The following is a 24,252-nucleotide window of genomic DNA, read 5'->3' on the forward strand; positions in this document are numbered from 1 at the left end:
CAAGATACCTCTATATGCCATTATGACTAGTCTATCCTACTTGACAGAAACCTGAGATCCGCTAAAATTAATTCAATTGCCACAAAAAATAAGTCACAGCTTTTTGTGAAGCAAATAAATCCATCTACTGTATTTGAAGCTCCCTCCTCCCTCCTTGTGGCGCTATATATAATGGAGGGGAAATGAAGAGGTCTGTTCATCCAAAAGCTAACAATCAGCAAAAGGTCAGACAGTTTATACATTAGAATAAAAGAAAATCAGTATCTGGCATGTGTGCTTCCACTGAGCTCCTCTAATGACCCTACTCATTGTTGGATCAACCTATTTTGCAGTGATTATCAAGAAGAGTACTTAACGCTGGTTTACAATTGTGTGAGGTGACCTCCAAAGTCCAATGACAAAAAGCTCACAGCTACAATGAAGAATGTGACCAAAAGGTCTTGGGAAAAATATGCCTGAAATAGAGCACATATTTTTGAAAATGGATCCGTCACAATGCACACTTGACCTTATTTAAACCAGCGCCACAGAATACATTTTGCCTGTTTGAATTGTTTGGGTGTCATGTTACACGATCACTGAGTAAAGGCGTAGACCGCCATGTTAGCTAGTTAGTCACTGACAGAGGTGGGTAGAGTAGCCAAAATGTTTACTCAAGTAAGTGTACTGTTACGTCTAAATAATATTACTCAAGTAAAAGTAGCCATCCAAAATTATTCTCAAGCACAAGTAAAAAAGTATTGGTTAAAAAGAATACTCAAGTAATGAATAACATTGTGAGTAACTGCTTACAATGTCTGAAATTTTTAATGGTATATTTTTTCTCAGTACTACTTCAACTATATGAACTGTTATTATTGTACTATACTATACATGACCATATTAGGCCAAAAAGATTACACGAAAAATCATCGAATGGCGTACCGCAAGCAACACGTCACTTTTGATCATTAATATTCATGACGTTAGCAATTGTGGCTAGGCGGGTAAACCTCCCGTTTGTCCCTAATAGTAAATGGAATGAATGGAAATAGTGTACAAAGGAGATGTTTACTGAGCTAAACCTACCAATTCTGTCCAAAAATGGTGCCAAATTCACTGGTAAAGATGTGGAAGAACATGCAAATGTTCAGTTAAAGAGATGGCTTGAGTGTCGAGGGCTGAAAAAGACGGGAAAAAGAGTCGACCTGATCCACAGTTAGCTTTTTTATCGACACCTTTTTCTTGTGTGCATTGCCTTACTCCACTGACGATGACCTTCTCCTGTTTCAACAATCTATGCTTTACCACCATATGCCCTGTCTTTCTTAAATATTATATCCTCTGGTTGTCTTACGTCTCTGACCATTCTTGGGGTTAATTTACATTGCTATTTTTGTGCAGCGATCGCAAATGCTACTAAGTGACAGCCAATGAACACTTTTAAATGTTTTCATTAATTACAAATCTTAATTCTATAATTTATTTACACATCCACCTTACTAAAGTTGTTTTTTTTTTACAACAGAAAAGGTAACAGTGGCAGTCAGATACCATTTTAATTTTTTTCAGGTCATTCATTGTCAGACAGAAGCAGCACGGTAAAACGTCACGCTAAAAAACAAGTAAAAAATGTCAAAATGGCTTACCTCTTCGTCCTCTGTAGGACCACGCCCCCAACAAAATGTTTATATCATATGAAATGTGAATGGCTTCACCTTGTTACCGTTAAATTGGTCTTTTGGACGTCTGCGTAAGTTGATCCATTCTTCACATTTTTTCTTCCCAATTTTTGGTATCGGGAAACATATGAAGAAAAAATCCTTCATATGTCATAATGGCTAGAGTCATTTCTACAAGTTCCATAGCAGCAGTGTTGATCAGCATGTTCTTTTTTGAAAGATTACCAGAGAAAACAAGCAGAAATAATATGGATTGTATGCAAGGGCGTGTCTATAACGATCCTCTGCCGCATTACGATGGCGACGTCACGGTCTAAAAATAGCATTTGTGGAGTACACTTGAAACATCAACCATCCAAGGAGCATGAGCATCCTCTAGTTGAGAAAAACATTGTTACATCTGATTGATATAATTAAGTCATGTGGTTGTTGTTGCGACGTCTCATTGGTGAAACATAGACAACCACTGCCGGTATCTCTGGCAAAAATAAAGCCAATATGTAGAATAAAGAGGGAAAACGACGACTACTAGCGTAGCTCAAAGTAGGACAGTAAGAGAACGTTTTCTTCTTCAAAATTCTACTCAAGTAAAAGTAAAAAGTATTGCATGGTAAAACTACTCTAAGAAGTATATTTGTAATAATGCACCACACACCAAGGTTGTGGGATGGTTGGGACCTGTTGGGGGGGGGGGCCTCACGGCTGCCTCCTCACCACAGGCCCCGCCATCCCTGCACCTTTTTTAAATGCACCACACACATCATACTCCACAGGAGAGCTCCGGCAAAGGGCGGTGGGACGGGCGGCTGGACAGAAACTCCATGCTGCGGTCCCACTGCCCCAAGCCAAGCTCTCCTATTTTAATGCATACATTGCACTACCCTCCCCTCACACCCCCATCACGGTGCTGGGTGATGGCTGCCAGTCGGGAACCTGGCAGCCACAGTAATAGGGTGGTAGGTGGGTCCCACACTTTTTCTATATGGCGTGGCTCCCGGGGTGTGGCCTCCCCTCTGCCTCGGCTGCCGGCCGCGGGAGTGGGTTGGGGGGTCGGGTCTCCGATCTTGCATCGCCCCGTGGCAGTTCCTGGGCGTTCTCCTGCCTCCGCCTTCCCCTCTCTTCTCTGGCTGGGCATCCGCCCTGCGCTCCGTCGCGGGTCGCTGGCTGGGCGCCGGTGTATCAGCGGGGTGTCGCCTGCACCGGCGGGGGACCCTGCCTTGCCTGGGGCTTGGTGGGCCGCTGGGGGTCCCGTGGCGTGCCGTGCCGGTTGGGGGGCTGTGGTTGTGGCTTGTGGCCCGGGTGGGCGGGCGGGGGTGGGTGTAGGCGTGGGGTTGGTGATGCGTCCCCTCCTGCCATCCCTGAAGGCCGGTTGATGGGCGCGCGTGTGGCCCGGGGGACCACCCTGGGTCCCGGGGGGGGACGGTGGCTCCTTTGCTGGGCGGCGGGAGGAGGGATGGGCTGCGCATGGCCCCCCCACCCCCCCGCCCGCCCTCCCTCCCTCCCTCCCCGGGCTGGCTGGGTGGGGGCCGTGGCCCTGGGTTGGCGCCCGCGCGGTTTCTCCGCCCGTCTGCGTGGCTGTCGCGCGCCCGGTGGGGCTTGCGTGCTGCTGGATGTGAGAGGGCATGCTCGGGTTGGGGGTTCTGGTGCCGGGATTGGCGATGCGGCGGCGTAGGGTTGGTCGCCAACGGGCTTACACTCATAAGAGATTCACACGATTACTGGGTTCTAGATCACAGAACTGATTTGTGTACACTCTACCCCTTTCAATCACTTAGCTTATAGTCTTATAGACACCCCCACCCCCATTCTCCTCTTTCACTGGCCAATTGGCCCCCACATGGTGTAAACCGGAAATACATCTCGCTGACGATAGCACCAGCATATTAGTAACTAGTTTAGATGTTCAATGTATTTCTTGTTGTTGTTTATGTGTTTCTTTTCTTTCTTCTCTTGTATTTCTTTTCTTCTGTCCCCCCATAATCCCTTCCTGTTCGCTGCTTTGTCATAATAAAAAGGTATTTTGAAGGATCACAATGGGAGTATGTCAGACTCTCCATGTGAAACATTAAAACTGTTCAGAATCCGGGCACTTAGACTTCCATTCTCTGTGTCAAACAGCTGAACAGGACAGGTTTAAAAAAAAAAAAAAAAAAAAAGAAGTATATTTTTCTCAACAAGTTACTCAAGGAAATGTAACGGAGTAAATGTAAACACGTTACTACCCACGTCAGGTCAATGACAGTCGAAATGCTTACTAACAGTGTTGTACGTGATATTAGTGCACCGTGAGATCCAATCAGGTGTGCAATAAATAGTGTTGCACCGATACCATTTTTTGGCCCGATACCGATACCCGGCTGTGCAGTATCTGCCGATACCAATACCATAACGATACCACTTTGTTTGAAATCTATATATACAAAGTGAATCCAGTAGAAGTTTTTATTTGCATACCTGGTATGGGTGACAATAGTTCAATAAACCTTTAGCTCTCAAAGGCCAAAATAGTGCTAAATTTGTGAAATTCAAATATGTATAATACTAGCCCAACAGTAAGAAAGTAAAAATAAAATGAATGAATAAACTTTTTTAAACCCTGAGTTTTGGCTCTCCAAGGCCAAACAGTGCAACTTTCATGAAATTATAAGTAATAATAATTGACCACAGCTTCCTGTCTCTCATTAGCCCCCATCTCTGTGCACGAGCAGCAACACACACTTAGCCACTTAGCTTAGCTTACTTTGCTTACTCCTACAACACTTTTGAATAGGCTTGCCCACCGTCCTTTGAAATAAGGAATCGTTCCGTATTGGAAATTAAAAGTTGTGCTTCGTGTTGAACCAATACGGAATAAATATATATATAAATAGATACATTTCTGTCAATTTTAGGAGTTTTGGGGATGACCCTTTTTTTCATCGCCTATACGGCTTTGGGCGTGAGGGGGGTGTCCCTTATTTCTATTTCTGAAAGGTGTCAACTCTACTTTTGAAACAGGTCTCAAATTACTGCATTATTTCTTTCAGTGAAAGGCAATAAAAGTAAAGTAGACGAAGTGAGCTGATCTTTCTCTCAGTAGCAGTTGCTGCTGTTGTAGCCTCAAACTCTTTGTGTTCGTTTACGCTTCGTCTTCAAATGTTTTATCAGGTTCGAGGTATTGAAACTGGCCAATTTAACTCTACCTCTCGAAACTTTCAAGCCGCAAATCTTGCATGAAGTTATTGTACTCGACGGAGATTATAAACTGAAATATGTCCAGATAGCTGACATTTTCCTCTCGGAGTTTGTTTTTCCTACATATAAAAAAGCTGCCCCGGCATTGGTCTGGAGCAGGCCAATAGCGATAGCTGTTTGGCATGCAAAGTGATCACGTGTCATCACAGAGCAGAGAGTATAGTGAGTGTCAGGAGAAAAAAAGGCTGCGGTCAAGTGTTATAATACTGGACCAGTAAATGGTATCGGCGCCCTCTTTGTGGGTACTCGCCAATACCGATACCACCATTTTGGGCCTGATCGGCCCACACTGCCGAGACTGATATCGGTATCGGTCCACCTTAAGTAATAAGGATTATTAATTAACTAACTTACTAAAAATAATGCATCTTTGTCTATCAATCCATGTGAGCAACACATAAGGACAGACAAAACAATGCTTTTGCTCTATCCACCTATTTCTGTTCATGCATTAGTTTTTCTGTAAATTGAGTGGAGATGATCATTATTTAGGTCTCTTGTTCATACTTTATGCGACATTTGTGTTTGGTGAGCGCTAAGATTTTTTAATATGTGCCTTGATTCAATAATTATTCTAAGTCACTGAGGGCAAATTTGAAAACAAAGCACAGTCGTGAGAATGTGAAATGGCTACTTCTCATCACTTACAAAATTAGTAGAGGAGCTAAAGGTACACAAATAGCGGGTAGGATCGCTACAGCAGTCCTTGAGGATAAAAGCCTTAATTGATGCTGATTAGTTAGTCAGTGCACTATTGACTTAGCAACAAACATTGGTTCACGAGTGACCCAGGCCCTTGGGAGCAAATGCAAAGCACAGAATAAGTAGTGGGACTGGAAAACATTTAAAGGGGCAATGTATCAGAGCCTAGGGTAAGTGTTCTTTTAACAAGATGGAATGCCTCTAATTCGTTTTCCATCCTCACAGCGGTCACGGGGGTGCTGGAGCTAGGATTGCCAACTCCCTGAAAGGGACACCTCATTGGTAGAGCCAACCGGCGTGATAATTATTAGCCTTTAGGTCTTTTTTTTTTTTATATTTGTAAAGTGATCTTTTTTTTTATTGTTTGACTCAAACCTGAATTAATTAGGTACATATTTGAGTGATATAAGCACATTGGGAAACCAGTAATTAAGTATTATTAAGTATTTTCATTTTTTAAAAAATCTAGAATAAAATAAATACCTGTCCATCTTAATTTAAAACTGTTTAATTTAATATATAGGATATATAACGGCTACCAATCACAAAAAAAATACAATTTGCTGTTTTTTTTTTGTGCAAATGGAGAGTGGTCCAACCATCTTTACTTCCCAACAACAATAACTGTAACTTACCAAAAGCAAGAAGGGTGGTTCCAATATAACATCCAAAGACGTACAGCCAATATACAAGCAATTACAACAAAGTGCAGATACCTATTGACTTGTATATACAGTATTTAAAAAAATAAATAAATAAAAATAAAATACAATACTTAAAATTTATATATTCTATGATAATGAATATGCAATAGAACACAACAAAAGCAAAGATAAACCTACTGAAATTGATTTGTTGATCAAAAAATGAGACTGGGATTTGCCAAGCTGCATGTTGACAAGACACAAAGCAGCAACTTGGGTGTGGTAAACATCAGGAATAGAAGCTAGGTCACATAGAGTACATTGCTGTGGGCTAATGTGAAACTATTTCAACCCATGACTGAGCACCACAGTGATCGTTTCAAACCATTGCTGCAGAACGTTTACTTTACCTTAACGTAAAGAGAAAACACATGACCTTGCAGATAAATGGTCTGTTTTAGTCCATGGCAAAAGACCAAAACATAATTACTTGAAATGACTCAAAAAAAAAGGGGGCAGGGTCACGGGCAGTGTTTTAAAGACGGCGTTAGAGTATATCATCGTTTCTAACAGCGTAATATTTTTCGGTAGTGAGTAATCTAATTAATTAAGTTACCCATCTTTGCAACGCCGTTACCGAGGATGTGAAGGGGCCCGCTACTACAATTTGGTTGAATGAAGTGCGAGTTGTCAACAGCTGATTTTCTCACACACTAGCTGCTCTTAGCTGGAGGGAGAAGAGTGGGAGGAGGAGGAGGAAAGGGTTGGTGATGCCGTTGCAAAGGCGATCATGATTGGCTGGATGGGCGGATCATGCCCTGCTTCACTACACGCTCTGGCAAACACAACAAGACAGCGATAATGGCGACGAGCCAGGGAAAAGGTAGTCCTCCCAAACTTGAATCATTTTCAATATTTTATATTGTGAGAGATTTTCGCTGGTTTATGGTAAGAAGTTTATGTTTGTGCTGACTCAATAAACTGTAATATATTTGATCCAAATAAATTCCAAATGTTCTAAAATACTGTATATAGTGTTTTTATTCTTAAAATAGTTAACAAAATCATATTTGATGTGAAAGAAGTTATAGAATGTTTAATGTAATAACGTGTACAGTAGAATATGAAAAGTAACGTCATTTACTTTGCTAAGTATGTAATTACTCTTACAATGAGGTAACTGAGTTACTAACTCAATTACTTTTGGCGAGAAGTAATTTGTACTACTTTTTTAAAGTAAGATTGACAATACTGGTCACAAGCATGCTCGACATTTTCAGTTTGCTTTGGGATTGATTGGCAGACTAAACCTTACAATGGTCCGCAGTCAATCCTTGTTGACAATAGATCCTAACATCATAGTTTGCTGTCGGAGAGTGGGAAAGAATCCACCACTGGTTGTATGAGTCCAGCTGAGTTAAATGAATGATTACTCACACCATTGAAAGCCGTATGGTGGAACATGTGTTAGCACATCTCCTTCACAGCCAACGTATTGAATTTGGATCTCCATTGAAACATCACTGTGCAAGGTTTGCATATCTGGGTTAACGCAAGTTCCCCTCACATGCAAAAAGAATTGAAGAAACTCAATAATGTATTGACATGACACATTCCCCATTCACTGCTCCACGCCTTCCCTTGCTTTTAACCAAGAACCCAGACTGTTTTACGTCCATATCTATCAAGAATTCAGTGATTTAAGCATTTCTTCTCAACAATTTTCAACGGAAAAAGCTCTTTGGTTACATATGGCGGCCACTAATTTCCTTACGGACTAGCCTCATAGTTCGCATTATTTACGTAAAATGAATTCTATCTGCATGTTTTTTTTTTTTTTTTTTTTGCTTTTAACCTAGAATCGAGACTGTTTTACGTCCATATCTATACAGAATTCAGGGATTTAACCCTTTAACACCTAAGCCTATTTTGGCCGAATTTGCATGCATTTGATGTTGCCTTTATATTTCAAAGAAAAAATTGTTTACAATGACCAAGTTGGGTCCCTTTTTTCAGGACACCTTGAACTTCATGTCCAAACTGTTGTTTTCTTCACTGACCAATTTTAATCTACATTTTGGACCCAAAAAGACAAAAAATCCCAAAATCTTTTTTCAAAATTTGTAATGTTGACGTCCCACTGACAACCAAACATGCGCGACCAACCGTTTTGAAGCTTGATCATATTTATTCAACTTGTTAGGATAAACATTCAATAGAAAAAAATAAGATTGAATAGTTTTATGTTTGACAATTTAACACAAACAGCAGGTATGGTCATTGGCGTTTTTGGCCTTATACAAAACAGGTTGTATACAGTGTAAAATAGTGAGAAAAAAATATATATATATATCATCTAACACAAAAAGGGTTTGGAGGATATCTCTTTGTGAAGTTAGGTGTTGTACCCATCACCGTATCAAAAGTATATACCTACATGCAATCAAGCTTCTCGAACACACATCTACATAAAAATTGAAAAGATTATAGTAAAGAAAAAATATATATAACATTGAAAAAAAATATTTTAAAAAATATTGACAAGTAGTTCAGTTGAATTCAAAATTTTCAGGAATGCGACCAAATAAATGTTTTTTTCTTTTGCGCACTCACTAAAGCTTGAACAGGTCACGGAGCTGCGTCACACACACACAACGTCACACAGCCTACTCTTTTGCCGTTTGCGCGCTGCCGTCACTTCTATTTGCCGAGACGCCGACTCATGCAAAGAAAAAGACGACAAATACTGCTCATCTTCCTCCTTGAGTTAATGAAATAATGCATTAGCTTGCGCTAAATGTAGTTTTATATTCATTCTGCACGTTTCAAAGTCGCTCGCTCAAACCAACCGGCCGTTGCTTGCCTCCCTTTCATTAGTTGGCGCCTCGTTCGGAAATTTATTAAAAATGATCACATTCGGTTCGTCCTTCTTGACATCAGAACGGCTCTTGGGATGTGTAGTCTTTTTTGCTGCTTTTGGTTTTGAAAAAGGACAAGAAATGATGGAAATATAGAGATTGATACATGGTCCATGCAGCGTTTGAATGCATATTTATGAGTGCAATAAAACTATAAAACTCAAATGGCATTATCTCCCGTTTTTCTTGATCGATTGACTTCAAATAAAAACTGGTGTGGACATTAACTTCCGCACTTTCAAATGAGACCGACCAGCGGCACGTGGGTGACGTAATTACAGCGTGACGAAGCTTCAAAGACGATATGCGTAAAGGCGTCGCTGCCGACACGTTCGGTGTTAAAGGGTTAAGCATTTATTCACAAGAATTTTCAAGGGAAAAAGCTCTTTGTGTTTCCACTCGGTCAGCTTTGAGAGAGATAGGCCCCCTGTGAATCGGCCCCACACCCCATATCCTGTCAATACATTATGATGTCAATGGTGTACCCGGTGATTGACTGGGATCATGACTGTATACCCTTACACCATCCATCAAAATCAGCTGGGCTCCGGTCAGGTATGTCAAACAAAATGGTTGGATGGACCATTTCAGACTCCACGTTTGACTAAAAAGCGCTGTAAACACCTTCAATAAGATCAAGACAGTTGCAGTGATGTGAACTAAGGAATAATAAACAGCCTTATCTTCCTCCTCAAATCTTTCTGGTACCCTTGGAGTGATCACGACACCCTCTGTATATGTTTTACCCACGGAACTAATGTGGGGCATATTGTGTTTTGGGGATAAGGTGGACCTAACATACACAAGGACAATGGTGTTTCAACTTAGGTGAAATGTAATAAAGTCACACACAAAAAAAACTGTTAAACAAAATATCTTGGGCCCAACATAAAGAGGTCAACATATCAATAGGCTTCAACCAAATTGACATCCAGACACATCTCTGTGGCCGTTTAAAACAAGGCGGACTCTACTAACGACTACCTGAGGGAGGTATGACAAAAAATTAACCAAACATTCTCAATAAAATAGAACTACCAAAGGTGGGTCAGTTGATACAAATCCTTTTTGTATCCAGAGAAGGGTCATCTGACCCTAATCAGCATATCTTTTGTGAGCATTGAGTTTCTCATTAGTCATTCCTATTCACACTCGCAAAACCACAGGGTTGGATTGCTTCAATTGGCATCTTGAGTGTTTGCAGGGCAGGGGTGCCTTGGCTTTGTCGGACAGTGGAACGCTCAGGCAGACAATCGGGCGGACAACCTTTTTACATTTTCCAAAAGCTGCAGTTTGCCAACGTATGTACTGTATACCGAAGCTTGTGTTTGCTGGGACAAAACAGCTGTTTGAGCTGCTGTGGAAAGTTCTTTGGTCATTGTGTGCTTCAACATAACAAACCGTGAACCTTGACAACTGAATGTTGGACTTGTCAAGACAAAGTAAAGGAGCTTGATGGGATTTGTCCCAGATGTTCTAACACTCAATTTTCTGGTTTAGCTACTGAAGGAATCTGACCTTCTAGCCAGACTGCCGGAATTGCGCCAGCCAAACCGCCGGGCAGGACCCGTGCTGGCGCAGATCCAACAAGCCGGAAGGCCAAACTCTGCACGTTCACTTTAGTCTTAACCCTTTGTACCAAGGGCGTAGGTTTGGTCTCAACATTGGTAGGGACCCTATAACAGTATAACTGCATGTACAATATTTGCTGGGGACGGGACATTAATAAGACTAAAGAGATTGGGTACATTTCTCAAAAATAGCTGGTTCCTACGTAAAAATGAAAAAAAGCTAAAAATATTTTCAAGGGGGAAAGTCATTTTTCAGAATGCTTGCTTCATATAAAGGAAATTTATAGTGGTTGTGTTTTTGTGTTTTTTGGCGTCGGGGGTGGGGGGGTTAGGAAAATGAGCATAAGTTACAAATAGAAATATATACTGTATTTTATTATAAATGATGTAGAAAATACATTTTAATTCATGAACAAATGCACAAAATGCACATTTGAGTTAATGTTAACAGTAAAAAAACATACAGCAAGACACCTCTCCAAGCAGCTTTTTACTCAAATTTTACAGGTTAGCATGTTCACACAGTTTAATGTTATGCCGTAACAAAATTAGCGGCGTGTTCCCCACCTCCACAACATTGAGGTCTTTTTACATTACTTACAGTGGCTGCTGCTGCTGCTGCTGGCCAAAAAAACTTCTAATATCCTTCCTCTTTACAGGGGGCGGAAAAGGCGGCATGTTGACATGCATTTCTATCAGGATTGTGTGAATGAGGGGGATCTAGTCATCAGCCAATCAAAATGTGCGTTTGAGGGGAAAAATGGACTTGCACATTCAGCAAGTGATAAGGGATAAAAATAAGTCTGGAGCTATCGAAAGTAATTTACTCAATAATGGTCGGGTCATTTCTATCCTTACAACATATGGGAAGACAATCTGAATCACCTGTATAACTGAACTCATTTTATAATGCAAATAAGGTTGCTTAATGGTTGGTGAGGACAATTTGAGCATCCTGAGAAGTCGGTAGTGTTACAGTATGTCCCTACTGTCCCTATGCAAACTTACGCCCTTGCTTTGTACTGACTCCTTCTTGAGAGGTTTAAAGAAGGCTCACCGAAAACAAGTTGGCAATTTATTCAGGTCGACAGAGATCAAAACGGTAAGGCGAAGCAGAAACACTCAGGCGGGGAGGCAAGGTCACCCAATCATACGTCAACAAAAGTTCCTGGGAAAAATGACAACGCTTAGTTAAAAATGTAGTCTTTTGAAGGCTCTCACTTGGGGGGGGGGGCGTATTGTCTGTTTGTGGATTGGGCAGGAGGATTTGGGAGTTACTGTTGTCCAGGCAACGAGGGTCGTGTGTTTTGTCACTTCAGCGTCAAAGGGGCTCTTGGAGTCTTGTCAGTCGCATTATCAGTTGGATATCAGATGTTCTCCTGTGTTCCTCATGTTAGGACAGACCGTCCTGCCATTTTTTGTGGACTGTCCGGCAGAACTGATTGCGAGGCTTGGTTGTGCAGACGCGGGCTTGTCAGCGTCAATCTTGTTCAGTTCGTTTTATGATGTACGCACTGGGCTTCTGTGATAAGAAGGTGTTGTTTATCTCTTATGCCCTATATTCTGCTTGTTTTAATTAAACTATGGTATAAGTGATATTTATTTTATATTGGGTATGTTAGAGTAATACAAAGTCATACAGTACAAACGAGAAACAATACTATTCCCTGATTAATTATATTAAGTGTGTTAGAGTAATGCAAACAGTTAGACAGGTTAGAAAAGGTACTATCTCCTTCACTACAGTTCTGGATGCTAGTCGTAGTTCCATGCCACATGGCCCTCTCATCATTTTTATACTAACCGAGGAGTTAACAAGTCTGGATTTGCAAATATTCAAGATGCTAATTGCAGCTATCCAGAGTGAAAAACCCCCTTCACACCTAGGCTGCTTGATTGCTTGTTTGAGCGGTCTATTGTTTGACAAAGCCATGTAGTCAGTTTGGATTCGGGGTCATTTAATGCCTTTCTCGTATTTCTTTATAGCCAAAAAAAAACTCCGGGACTTCCAGTGATTATATAACAACATATGGGAAAAAATACATACATTAACATCAGACAATAAATCAACTAATGTGCATTTATTTTTATTTTTTTTAAACCTGTCCTGTTCTGCTGTTTGACACGGTGAATGAAAAAATTAAATAAATAATAATTTTACGAAATTTTGGAACACTCCACTGTGGTAGGAGTGGTATCCGCCACAGGGAGAAACACTTTGACGTGCGGTTTCCGGGTCACACAGACTAGACACACAAGTGGCTAACACGCACGACACACCAACTCAACTCGCCGCCACCGAATCGCACAGATCCACCGCTACACCTTACTTGTTTTTGCTGATTGACAACATTTCCAAACTCAACTTTCTACTGCAGTGAAAATGCAAAATTTGCCATGAAACCTTCCAAAACAGTTGGTAGCCATCAATGTGCACAGCACGCAGCTGCTGACGCAGAAACATAAATCAGAGGCAGAAATACAACAGAGACAAAGATGTGTAAAAAGGGGATGTGCCGTCCTTATTTGGGAGAGCAAAGGGAAGAGAACAGATGTGGCCTTTGGGCCGAAACTGCTGAATCACCACGTCTTATCGCATTACTTCATCACTTCCTGAACCCGCAGCAGTAGCAGTAGTCTCTCTCTGAAGAGGCACACAGAGCAACTTTCCCGATGAAAGGCAACCAGAGGCAAGGGTGGGGGCGTGACATGCAATATATATATTTTTACCCAAGACAACCCCCTTTTTTTTGCTAATCATCCCTTTCTGTGCAAGAATCACCTTGAACATCCCTGGATACTGTCTTTACCGTCACATCAACATGAGCTCACATTGTGTTACGTAACTGCGCGTCTATGCTGCTCAACACACTCGTTCCTGCATCCTCCTCCTCCCTCTTTGAACCACGCACATAAAAAGCCACTTTAATGGCACAGTCGATATTTTGCCGAGAGACTGAGATTATACTGTATTTAGGCAGAAAATATCGGTATCATTTGGTTTTGCGGGCTCACTTTCACCTTGTAGCAATGATTAAAAGATTATGTTCGTCTGTAGAATTGGGTTGGAAGACATTAAGCAATGTATGATAGTGGTCATTAACCAGTGGGAAAGATTGTCCAAAGTCTCTTCTTTACCCTGGCTAAAAGCTTTTTCCCATCAGTGAGATGAACGCCTGCAAGAATGTCAGAAGAGTGCCATTACAACACAAATTCAGCTGTTGGCTGTTAAAGCTCCAGACTAACCTTTTCAAACTCTGTGGGGATTAAATGTAAGTCAGTTTGGGTCTGCCAAGTGAATAAAACCTATAATTTTAAATATAGCACCCGAGGAAGCACAGAAAATATTTCATACAAGGTTGTTCATTACTGCCAGACATAACTGAACTTGAATTCCAATAATTTACTTGAATTAGAATGTCTACTCTAGGTTTTTTCCACTATGGAGCTGGCAAGAAATGGACAACATGTAAGAACGCACTGTCTGTAAAGCATGTTCTTTTTCAACTCTGCTGTCATTTTCAGATAGATTCCTACTGAGTGCTTAAGCCCTGATTTTGCGTTTTGTTAGCGCTTAATCGGCACTATAGATGGGACGTGTCAAGTAGGGATGGCATTAGTTGTGACTGTAATAGACTAATCCAAGTAGAGATTTGTGGACTTCGCATTCTAGTGATGTCCGCCATTACAGGAGTGTTAACACACCTCAGTAGCAGCCTAGCAACAACTCCCTGAAATTAAGGGACACCTCACTGGTAGAGCCGGTTTTCTGACGAATGAGTATCCCAGTTGAGTTGATATCCAAAGCGCAACAGAGCATGCGCACGAGAACCACGCCCTTTTCATTTTATAGTGCCTTTTGTCCGCTAAATACTGTAAACAATTAGGTATATGCACGAAAGACTACAATAGAATATTGGTGATATTGCGAGATAATAGCATTAGGACGTTAACGTTGTCTGATACGCAGTAAACATGTGGGTCGCCTGGGCTTTAATAGTGTTTATTGTTGAAGAAATACTATTGACATTATAGTGGGAGTATCTAAATATTTAATATTATAATATATCTAAATAACCATGTCACAACATGATCAACATTAAGCTGCTATCAACAGTGGGAATACTACTTCGACAAGGAATCCCCATATGATAGAACACTGGCCGGCAGGCCTGATAACTGTCACTTTTTGATTATTTTTTGTCAAAACATTGAATACAGTACAGTAATCCTTCGCTAAATCGCGCTTCAAACTTTGCGCCCTCAGTCTACTGTGGATTTTTAGAAAAACCATATTGGCCTGAATATAGGACAGTGTTTTTTGCATTGAAATAAGACTGAAAAAGAAGGGGTTGTCTTATATTCGCTGTCTAGACATTATACCCATTCACGACACTAGATGGCGCCAGATATCATTGAAGCGATGTTCTGTCATGACAGATCTCACCTACTCTCCCCATTCACGAAACTAGATGGTGCCAGATATCCTTGAAGCGATGTTCTATCATGACAGATCTCAGCAACTCTCAAGTTTAACCAGTTTGCAATTTTTTATAGCAATGTTTTTCCTTATTCAGATTTGTTTCAGGACTACAGTTACAGTTAGACTTCACTTTGATGGTTAATACAGTTATTGCAATTTTGTCGTTTTATCACAATAGATTGGTTTATTTACATATAAAAAACCAGAAGCCATTCATTTACGAATGGGATTGCACTTTAGTTTACATATTTAAATATTCAGATATTAAGATTTAAATGAGGCTTTTTCTCTCAAATATATTTTTATAATCATTTGTTTCGGATGTACTGTAATTATTTTCTGTATAAAAATGAATTTGGTGTTCAAAAATTTAGTGTTCCTTTTTTCAAACGAGTCTTGAAAAAGAGGGGGTAGTCTTATAATCAGTGCCATCTTAAATATATATGTATATATATATATGTTAAATAAATACAGTATTTTATTTAGAAATGTTCAAATCAAATGAACAAATCATTGTTTTCTTTCATATGTCTTATTTATGGCGGCACGGTGGCTGAGTGGTTAGAACGTCTGCCTCACAGTTCTGAGATCAAGGGTTCAATCCCGGGCTTCGGCCTTCCTGTGTGGAGTTTGCATGTTCTCCCCGTGCCTGCGTGGGTTTCCTCCGGGAACTCCGGTTTCCTCCCACATCCCAAAAACACGCATGGTAGGCTGATTGAACACTCTAAATTGTCCATAGGTGTGAGTGTGTGCGTGAATGGTTGTGTGTCTCCTTGTGCCCTGCGATTGGCTGGCAACCAATTCAGGGTGTCCCCTGCCTACTGCCCGAAGTTAGCTGGGATAGGCTCCAGCACCTCCGCGACCCTCGTGAGGAATAAGCGGCATGGAAAATGAATGAATGAATATTTTATTTATGTAATAATTATTACTGTTGCAGTGCTTAAAAAACATTTATTAGAATATACATATTAATATAAGATTTATTTTTCTTTTTAATATACTTTGGGCAAAAAGGGAAAAAAACATGTATTAAAAGTATCTCTGTCCGATGCTGTTAAATCTAAATAAATACGCTGAACACACCCCAAAAAAAAACAAAAAACATTTTTTTGTTTACACTGATACACGGACGTCTGACATCGTCATTTTGGAGCTTAGCTAGCTGTCTAGCTGGGACTTAGCTCCAAAGTCTTGGCGAGGACGGTACAATGATGTATAACACGTTTTTTTGGATCGGTATTTTTAGATTTTGGGTGTTACTTGGGCGTACTTAGAGGGTTCATTCCGACTTACGCGGAATTTCGGGTAACTTCGCCAGTGTAGAAAGGAACCCGTCCATAACCTGAGGAATAGACTTCATAATGTATTGACAGGGCGCGGGCCGATTCATATGGGGCCTATCTCCGGTAGAGTAGCATTTATTTTACATAAATCTTGCGAACTATGAGGCTAGTCAGGAAGGAAATTAGGGCTCGCCATATGTAAACAAAGGGCTCTTTCCGTTGAAAATTCTTGTCAATAAATGCTAAAATCCCTGAATTCTTTATAGATATAGACCTAAAAGAGTCACGATTCTTGGTTAAAAGCAAAAAACAGTGCAGGTTGCATTTATTTTACGTAAATATTGCGAACTATGAGGCTAGTCAGGAAGGAAATTAGCGGCCACCATATGTAAATGAAGAGCTTTTTCCATTAACAATTCTTGTGAACAAATGCTTAAATCCCTGAATTCTTTATAGATATGGATGTAACACAGCCTCGGTTTTTGGTTAAAAACACAAAAAAATGTGCAGTTAGCATTTATTTTTAGTAAATATGTCGAAGTACAATGCTAGTCTGTTAGTAAATGTAGCTAGCGGCCGCCTGATATAAACAGAGCTTTTCCGGTGAAAATTCTTGTGAATAGATGCTTAAATCCCCTGATTCTTTATAGATATAGATGTAAGACAGTCTCGGTACTTGGTTAAAAGCAAATAAATGTGCAGGTAGCGTTTATTTTACATAAATATTGCGAAGTGTAATACCAATGCTGTAGCGGCTAATTTCTCCCATTGATTTTTTTCACGTTTCAAAATGCATGCATGGTACAAAAAATATAATAATTACCTCGAATCCTCGAACAAATCCCTCCTGAGACAATCCTTCCTCTATGTATGCAGTACAACATTCGTACTATTTCAACCTAAATCTGGCGTTAGATCGCTGCATGTGACCGACTGCTAATAAATGAAGCGGAGTGTTGGACGGCCCCCTTCGGGAAGGGGTGACGTAGTGAATGTGTCATGTCAATACATTATGAAGTCTATCTCTGGGGACTACCTGCATTGCTTTTCAGAGACTTTTTTTGTTTGTTTCCAAACAGAAAAACAAAGCTTTAGGTTTAGGTTAAATGCAAGTGAATGACAAAAATGGATGAGTCAATGTTGTCTGACGTCAATACTACCAAAATACTAATATGTGTCATTCTTATGGTATAATGATGATAGAATAGTATCTAATAAGGGGTTTCTAACATGGTTTGTTGTTATGGGCGTTAAGAGCATGAAAGCCTCTGGTGTGGTCCTTTGCCAAGTGGAAAATCAATAACATTTAGTAGAATGTCTCTCTGACTCATGCTTAAAGGAATGCTAGGAAATAAATTCCATTAATAATCATGTGGAGCCTACTATATATAATTTGTAATTTTCTGATACTACTGTTTCTATTTGAATATATTATATATTTCCAATTAAAATTGGCCGTCAGCATTAGGATCAAAGAGTTCCATCAAGTCATTGCATTCATTAAGCATGAACACCTCCACATACAGTACTGTAGTGTTCCATTTTCAAATTGTATCATCTAATTAGGCACCTTGTGATTTTTTTCTAATCAAAAATATGCCCCACAGATTGCATAAAGGAGGATTGCCTTCTGTTAAGCCATGCATTCAAATGAGATGCTTTTATGGATGCAGGCTGCAACGTCTTCTCACATTTGGTTGTCACCGCATCATGGGTGGCCACCATCCAATCATATGCCACCAAAACACTCCCAGCAAGAGACGCAGGATTAACATACTGCAGAGCTGCCATTCACATTCAAGCCAGTCACTGTGCATTGGAACTCGCTTGAATAAAACATGCAGTCACGCGTTCATATAAAACACTCTAGAGATTGTAAATGAAGTTAACAGCGAAAACTGTTCCTCTTCGAGCTCAATTGTATGTTTTACAAACATGGCTATACTACAGTATTGAAGTTTGAAATCACATTTTTACATGTTTTAAGTGAACGTTTCAGTTTTGTGCACCAATAAACTTTTTGACTGCCATTGGTGGCGATAGACATCCAATCCATTTGGACTGGGGTGTGTAGCAATGATTAATCACTGTAAACCCCTTCTACTTTATGTGGATTGGATGTTTTTACCACCAGGCCTCCCTGTTCAATTGGACTGGACATTTGTTCTTTGTGTGAAATGTGTTTTTCAAGATTACGTAACGAGGACTACAGAGTAGTAGTTCAATGACATCATATTTTTGTAGTCCACGATGAAGTCATGATCTACATATACGATATCGCTTTTATATTTCTGCGGCTGGTACTTGTAAACATTAAAACTGTTCAGTATCGTGAATCGTTGTGCATGTGTTGTCAACACCGAGCCTTCGACTCGCTGATGACTGGCTAACGGTGTGAATAATCATCAACTGTAAACAAGAACTGGACAAACCCTATGTGACTTAACTCATAGTGTTAGCCAGCTTCCAGTTTAAGCTAAAAAGAGGATGGATGCTGCAACAAGACAATGATCCAAAACACAGAAGTAAATCAACTTCAGAATGGTTTCAGAAGAACAAAATACACGTTCTGGAGTGGCCAAGTCAAAGTCCAGACTTTAACCCCATTGAGATGCTGTGGCATGACCTAAAGGGGCCGTTTACATGGTGACTCTCTGAGAATATGAAAAATTTCAAATTTGCATTTATATGGGCTCGTCTCCATTCGAACAATGTCGAAATTCCGCATGAAAACGATGTAGTATTCATGCCAGGCTCAAGGGGCAGAGCAGATTTACAAGGCGACAGCGAACGATGCACTTTGACCCCAACAAGCTCCTCAGCCCGGAAAAAAATAAGCCCGCCCACTCGAAGCAATGGCATTTTTCTTTTGTTCAAAAAGGCACAAAAATGGAAAGATTCAACATATTTAATTTAGAAATATTATTAAAACACTAAATTAAAGGATGCCTCCCGGACGCCTCCCTGGAGAGGTGTTCCGGGCATGTCCCACCGGCGGGAGGCCCCGGGGACGACCCAGGACACGCTGGAGAGACTATGTCTCTCGGCTGGCCTGGGAACGCCTTGGGATCCCGCCGGAGGAGCTGGTTGAAGTGGCTGGGGAGAGGGAAGTCTGGGCTTCCCTGTTAAAGCTGCTGCCCCCGCGACCCGACCCCGGAACAAGCGGAAGATAATGGATGGATGGATGGATAAATTAAAGCCGACATTCCGCCATATTTGCTGTTTTTAATGTTTAGTTGCACACGCCCAATGTGACGTGTACGAGTGCTGACGTTATCGGCGCTGTCTCGCACAGCGGAAGCTTTTGATATTCACAGGACCAAGCCCCCCTCAATCCCCCACACTCGAATTCTTCCACTTTGGAGGCAGGATTCAGAATTTTTCGTCTTAGCCTTCCGTCTCCGCCGACACCATACGCACGCGTGGCGATTCCGCTACTCAGTCATTGCGTCTTTGTGTCGCAGAGTCGCCATGTAAACTGCACCAAAGACTCATTCCGATTCATGCCAGACATCCCAGGAATCGGACTGAACTAGAGCAGTCTTGTAGAGAAGAATGGGCCAAGATTAGTTCGATGTGCCTGACTGATCTGTAGCTACAGGAAGCATCTGGTTGAAGTTATTGCTGCCAAAGGGGGAAGGGGCACAAATATCAAAATGTGATGTTTCACTTACTTATTTTCCCCCTTCTGTCATTGTTTGCATACTATCCTCATTAAAATATGAAAAATATCAATGTTTGGGATGGTTTTAGTTAAAGCAGATAGTGTTTTTTTTTTCATCTGTGTGATTTTGACAACAATCAAATCACATTTCATGGTGATTTTATGCAGAAATGTGAGAAATTCCACAAGTTTCAGATACTTTATAAAACTCCTGTATGGCTGTAATTAAGCACCTAAAACTCATTGTACTATTTTTTTTTTAACTAGGACATTTTCTGCTGTATTTCTCATTTAGTCAGTTTTACACATCATTTTAAAATCAGGATACATCCACCTTTATCTGGGTCAATGTTCTGTGTAAACAGTGCTGATGAGAGATGATGAGACAGTCTTCACAGCCTGTGTAAATTGTGGATTATAAAATGGTGGAAGAGGGGTCTGAAGTATCACACTGGACAATTCTCAAGCCTTGTTGTTTTTGGAAGCATCTGTAGCGGCCCACCGCGTGTTCCGTCTGTTACATCTTGCGCTGAGGCTACTGTTGTTCCGCACGACAGGATTAAAAAAAAAGAAAAAACACCCTTAGTCGACGCAATATCCTGCCTGTACTGGTTTCACTGTATAAAAAGCAAAGACAGCCTTCTGCTAGCTATTCTTTTACGGCTGCGATGGGACTATTTTCTACATCAATGAGTGGAAGAGACTGTGATTACACTAGCCGCTCATCTTGGTGGGAGGTATCTATCACAATCTGGCATAAATTCCCTATCATGGTGGTTGTCTGTGCTCTACTAAGTGCTTCTGTTTGACATTGCATCTTTCATGAGGATGGAACCAAGAAGGATGCGTGGAAAGGGTAGTGGTTAAGATCATTTGAATTGGATGGATTCCAACTTAGTACCCCATCTGTTCATTTTCTCTGCAACTGATTGATGTCCAGCCGTGGGTGTATTTTTCCTTTACAGAGGGAGCTAGCATACACTCTGTGACCCTGAAGGAGATAGGTCACATGGAAAATTGATCGACTCACACAGCCTATATTGAGTAACACAAGATACTTGCACGTGTAATGACTTGATAATCACAAAATCACTTACCCTGAGACAGTGTTTTTTTCGCCAACAATGAAGATAATGAAAATATTTCGTTGGCGAACAATTTTTTGATGACAATGACGAGCAAAATCGTGGCATGGGAGACTAGAACATAACAATACGAATGCCAGTTTTCATTTGACGAGACGACGATGAGACGAAAATATATGTATATATATTCTATATGTATATGTGTATATATATATATATATATATATATATATATATATATATATATATATATATATATATATATATATATACTGTATATATATATATATATGTTCACAATGCGTGACTTTTTCATATTGTATGTGGAGTACGTCAGCTTGCATCGCGGAAGTGTTTGGGTCGTTTCACTCATGTCAGATGTGCTAAGCTGCTCCTTTACTGTCCTCACCAGAGTTTAGGAGTTAGGCTGCGCTCCATCTTGCTTGTTTGGAAACATGGTAAGATTTGTGTTCTTATCTTGGCAAGACATAATATGCAATGCTGCTTTAGCCTTTGCTGAATGATCATCAGAAGCTAAATGTAATCCGAGCGTTAGTGTAGCAATCGCGTTAGCATTAGCATTAGCATTAGAATGAGGAGCGTCCTCTTAAAACTCTAAAGTCTAGTCTAAAGCTAAAAAGGCTTCTATGGTCAGCATGTCTAGAGCAGTGGTTCTTAACCTTGCTCAATGTACCAAACCCTGTGAATTTCACCTGTGCATTCATCGAACACATCAGAATTGGATGAACAAGTAAATTTACAAAAAAATTGTAAACCTTATTCTAAACTTAAGCTATGAAGCTAATAAATGAGCGAATTATTCTTCAGATTTTGTCCACACTGCCTGTTGTAGTACTTCCTCATACCTAGAGCGCGTCAACCTTGCACTGAGCAAACTCTTTAGATAAAGGGCTATCAGTCGAAAGAAATTGAATATAGCCTGTAAATTGGTGGATTTAGCCAGTCTGCAAAAATAGGGCCCATTGCTGAACCCCTTAAACTTACTCACCGAACCCCTGGGGTTCGATCGAACCCAGGTTAAGGGCTTGTTTTGAGGATGTTAAACGCTCGGACATTTTTTTTTACAAACAGTGTGTGGCTTCTGAAATGGTTTATTTAAAAATAATGTACTGATTTTCCTGCTGAGTGTGTATTATCATCACAAAATTGGCGTTGTCCTTGTAGACGCTACAATATGTTCTCGTCTATTTTCATTCGAAATCGTTGCAAACCTTTTTTTTTTTTAATTAAACTTTTTAATTAGAATTTCACAGATGAAAATATTTTGAGTAACTTTCAACTAAAACTAGGCAAAATTTGAATGAGATTTCGTCGACTAAAACTAGACGAAGACGAAAGCATTTTGAAATGACTAAAATATGACTGACACTAAAAAATATTTTCGTCCAAAAAACTAAGACAATAATTAAAAGTGTTGCCAAAAACAACTCTGCCCTGAGACTCAGACCATAACAGAATCTCATACACAGCATCACATAATAAATATCCAAGGCGTGCTTTACAAACCAAATAATGTACATGTGATCCACAGTCCCAGAGAGCAACTTAGAACGACTTAGAAGCATTACTACACAATACATCCGTCAAGAGTGATGGTTTATTCAGTATTTACATGCCCCTTATATGACAGCGGGTGATGTATGGGCTGTTAGCACAAGGATAATAACCTGTTAGCCAACGTGTGCTGTCCAGGGATGAAACACTTCCTCACAGCCATCTGACACATGCACAGGCACTATACACGTGACCCCTTGAGAAAAGCTTGTCTATTGAGGCTTTTTCTATTTTGGGAGCCTGATCTGGTGAATGCAAAATTGAGCACAAACAAAAATGACAGAATATGTATGTGGTGCAGATCAGTAAGGACTGCAGATTTCCCAACGGTCAGTTCATCATATTATTGCATCAGATTTTTAGACTACACAAACCGACCAGCCCTGAGGTCACTTACCATTCATGTTGAAGCTCATCAATGACCAGAAGGATCTTAAACTTCTTGGAAAGGGAGGGAGAGGGAGCAGATTGCTCCACAAAGCCAGCAGCAGACGCCGCTGTCTGCTTGACTGCGTTAGTGATGGAGCTGAAGGAGCTGAAGAACCCGGAGGAACCACCCGAGGAAGAAGTGGCTGAGGCAGATGACTGGGCCTGTTGAGGCTGCTGTTGAACCTGGGATGGGCGGCGCTCCTGTGGAGCAGGGGAGCTGACCGGCACTTGGGATGGGGCTTGGGTGGGAGACTGGGCAGGTGCCTGGGAAACACCTGGACCCTGCTGGGATGGAGACGAGGCAGTTGGGGGAGGAGGTGCAGGCGGGTCCGGCCTCTGGAGGTCTGACATGTACCCGTTGGGAAGGTTTGACATAAAGCTGCTGTCAGAGAGACGACGTCGGAGGAAGTTCATGATGGCGGGAAGATTTCCTGTTCCTTCTTTGAGTTAGCAGTCGAACGCAAACACACACAGTTGGGCAAAGAGGGTCACGGTGAAGCAGTAAGGTCAGAATCCAAGGTAAAGTGAAGATTGACGGAGAGCATATGGAGCAATGGATGGAGGCGATGGATGCAGCCCGGCTCCAGTCTTCTGTTCCTCTTGCTGGGCTTCTCACGAATGCATGTGCGTGATGTGTGTGTTGGAGTGAGAGATGTGGCGTCGCCCCCTGCGGGTGAGATGCTGCTGCTCTTCCGTCCTCAAACTATGGCTGCCGCCTCCTGACTACCTGTGAGCCAAATGAAGAGATGCTGCTTGCTCGGCTCATCGCGCCTCCTCCCCTTGTAGTCTCTCCATCACTCGCCCCTCCTCCTCCTACATCATACACCACTCGTGCATGTGCTTGTGTGTGCGTCATCGTGCTGCTGCTGGTAGTGCTGTGTGCCGTGTGCAACCAGTGGAAGGGGTTTCCTCTTTCGCGTGCCATCCATCTCTTAAACATGTTAACTACCCACCCACCTTTTGAGACATTAGGCCCCCCCCACCCCATTCCATTCTTATTTGC

General features: G+C 41.1%; 1 protein-coding gene across 2 annotated transcripts in view; it reads right to left on the reverse strand.

Annotated features, from left to right (window-relative positions):
* syn2b (synapsin IIb) overlaps positions 1 to 23,835 on the reverse strand; it is a 186,106-nt gene extending 162,271 nt beyond the window's left edge. For both annotated transcript variants that reach the window (XM_057845288.1, XM_057845287.1), the window contains exon 1: positions 23,218 to 23,835. In XM_057845288.1, the coding sequence (XP_057701271.1) occupies positions 23,218 to 23,663 (446 nt within the window). In that variant the 5' untranslated portion in view covers positions 23,664 to 23,835. The remainder of the gene's footprint in view (positions 1 to 23,217) is intronic.
* Positions 23,836 to 24,252: the final 417 nt, after the last annotated feature.

This window comes from Corythoichthys intestinalis, chromosome 9 (genome assembly GCF_030265065.1).
Source record: "Corythoichthys intestinalis isolate RoL2023-P3 chromosome 9, ASM3026506v1, whole genome shotgun sequence".
Taxonomy (NCBI): Eukaryota; Metazoa; Chordata; class Actinopteri; order Syngnathiformes; family Syngnathidae; genus Corythoichthys; species Corythoichthys intestinalis.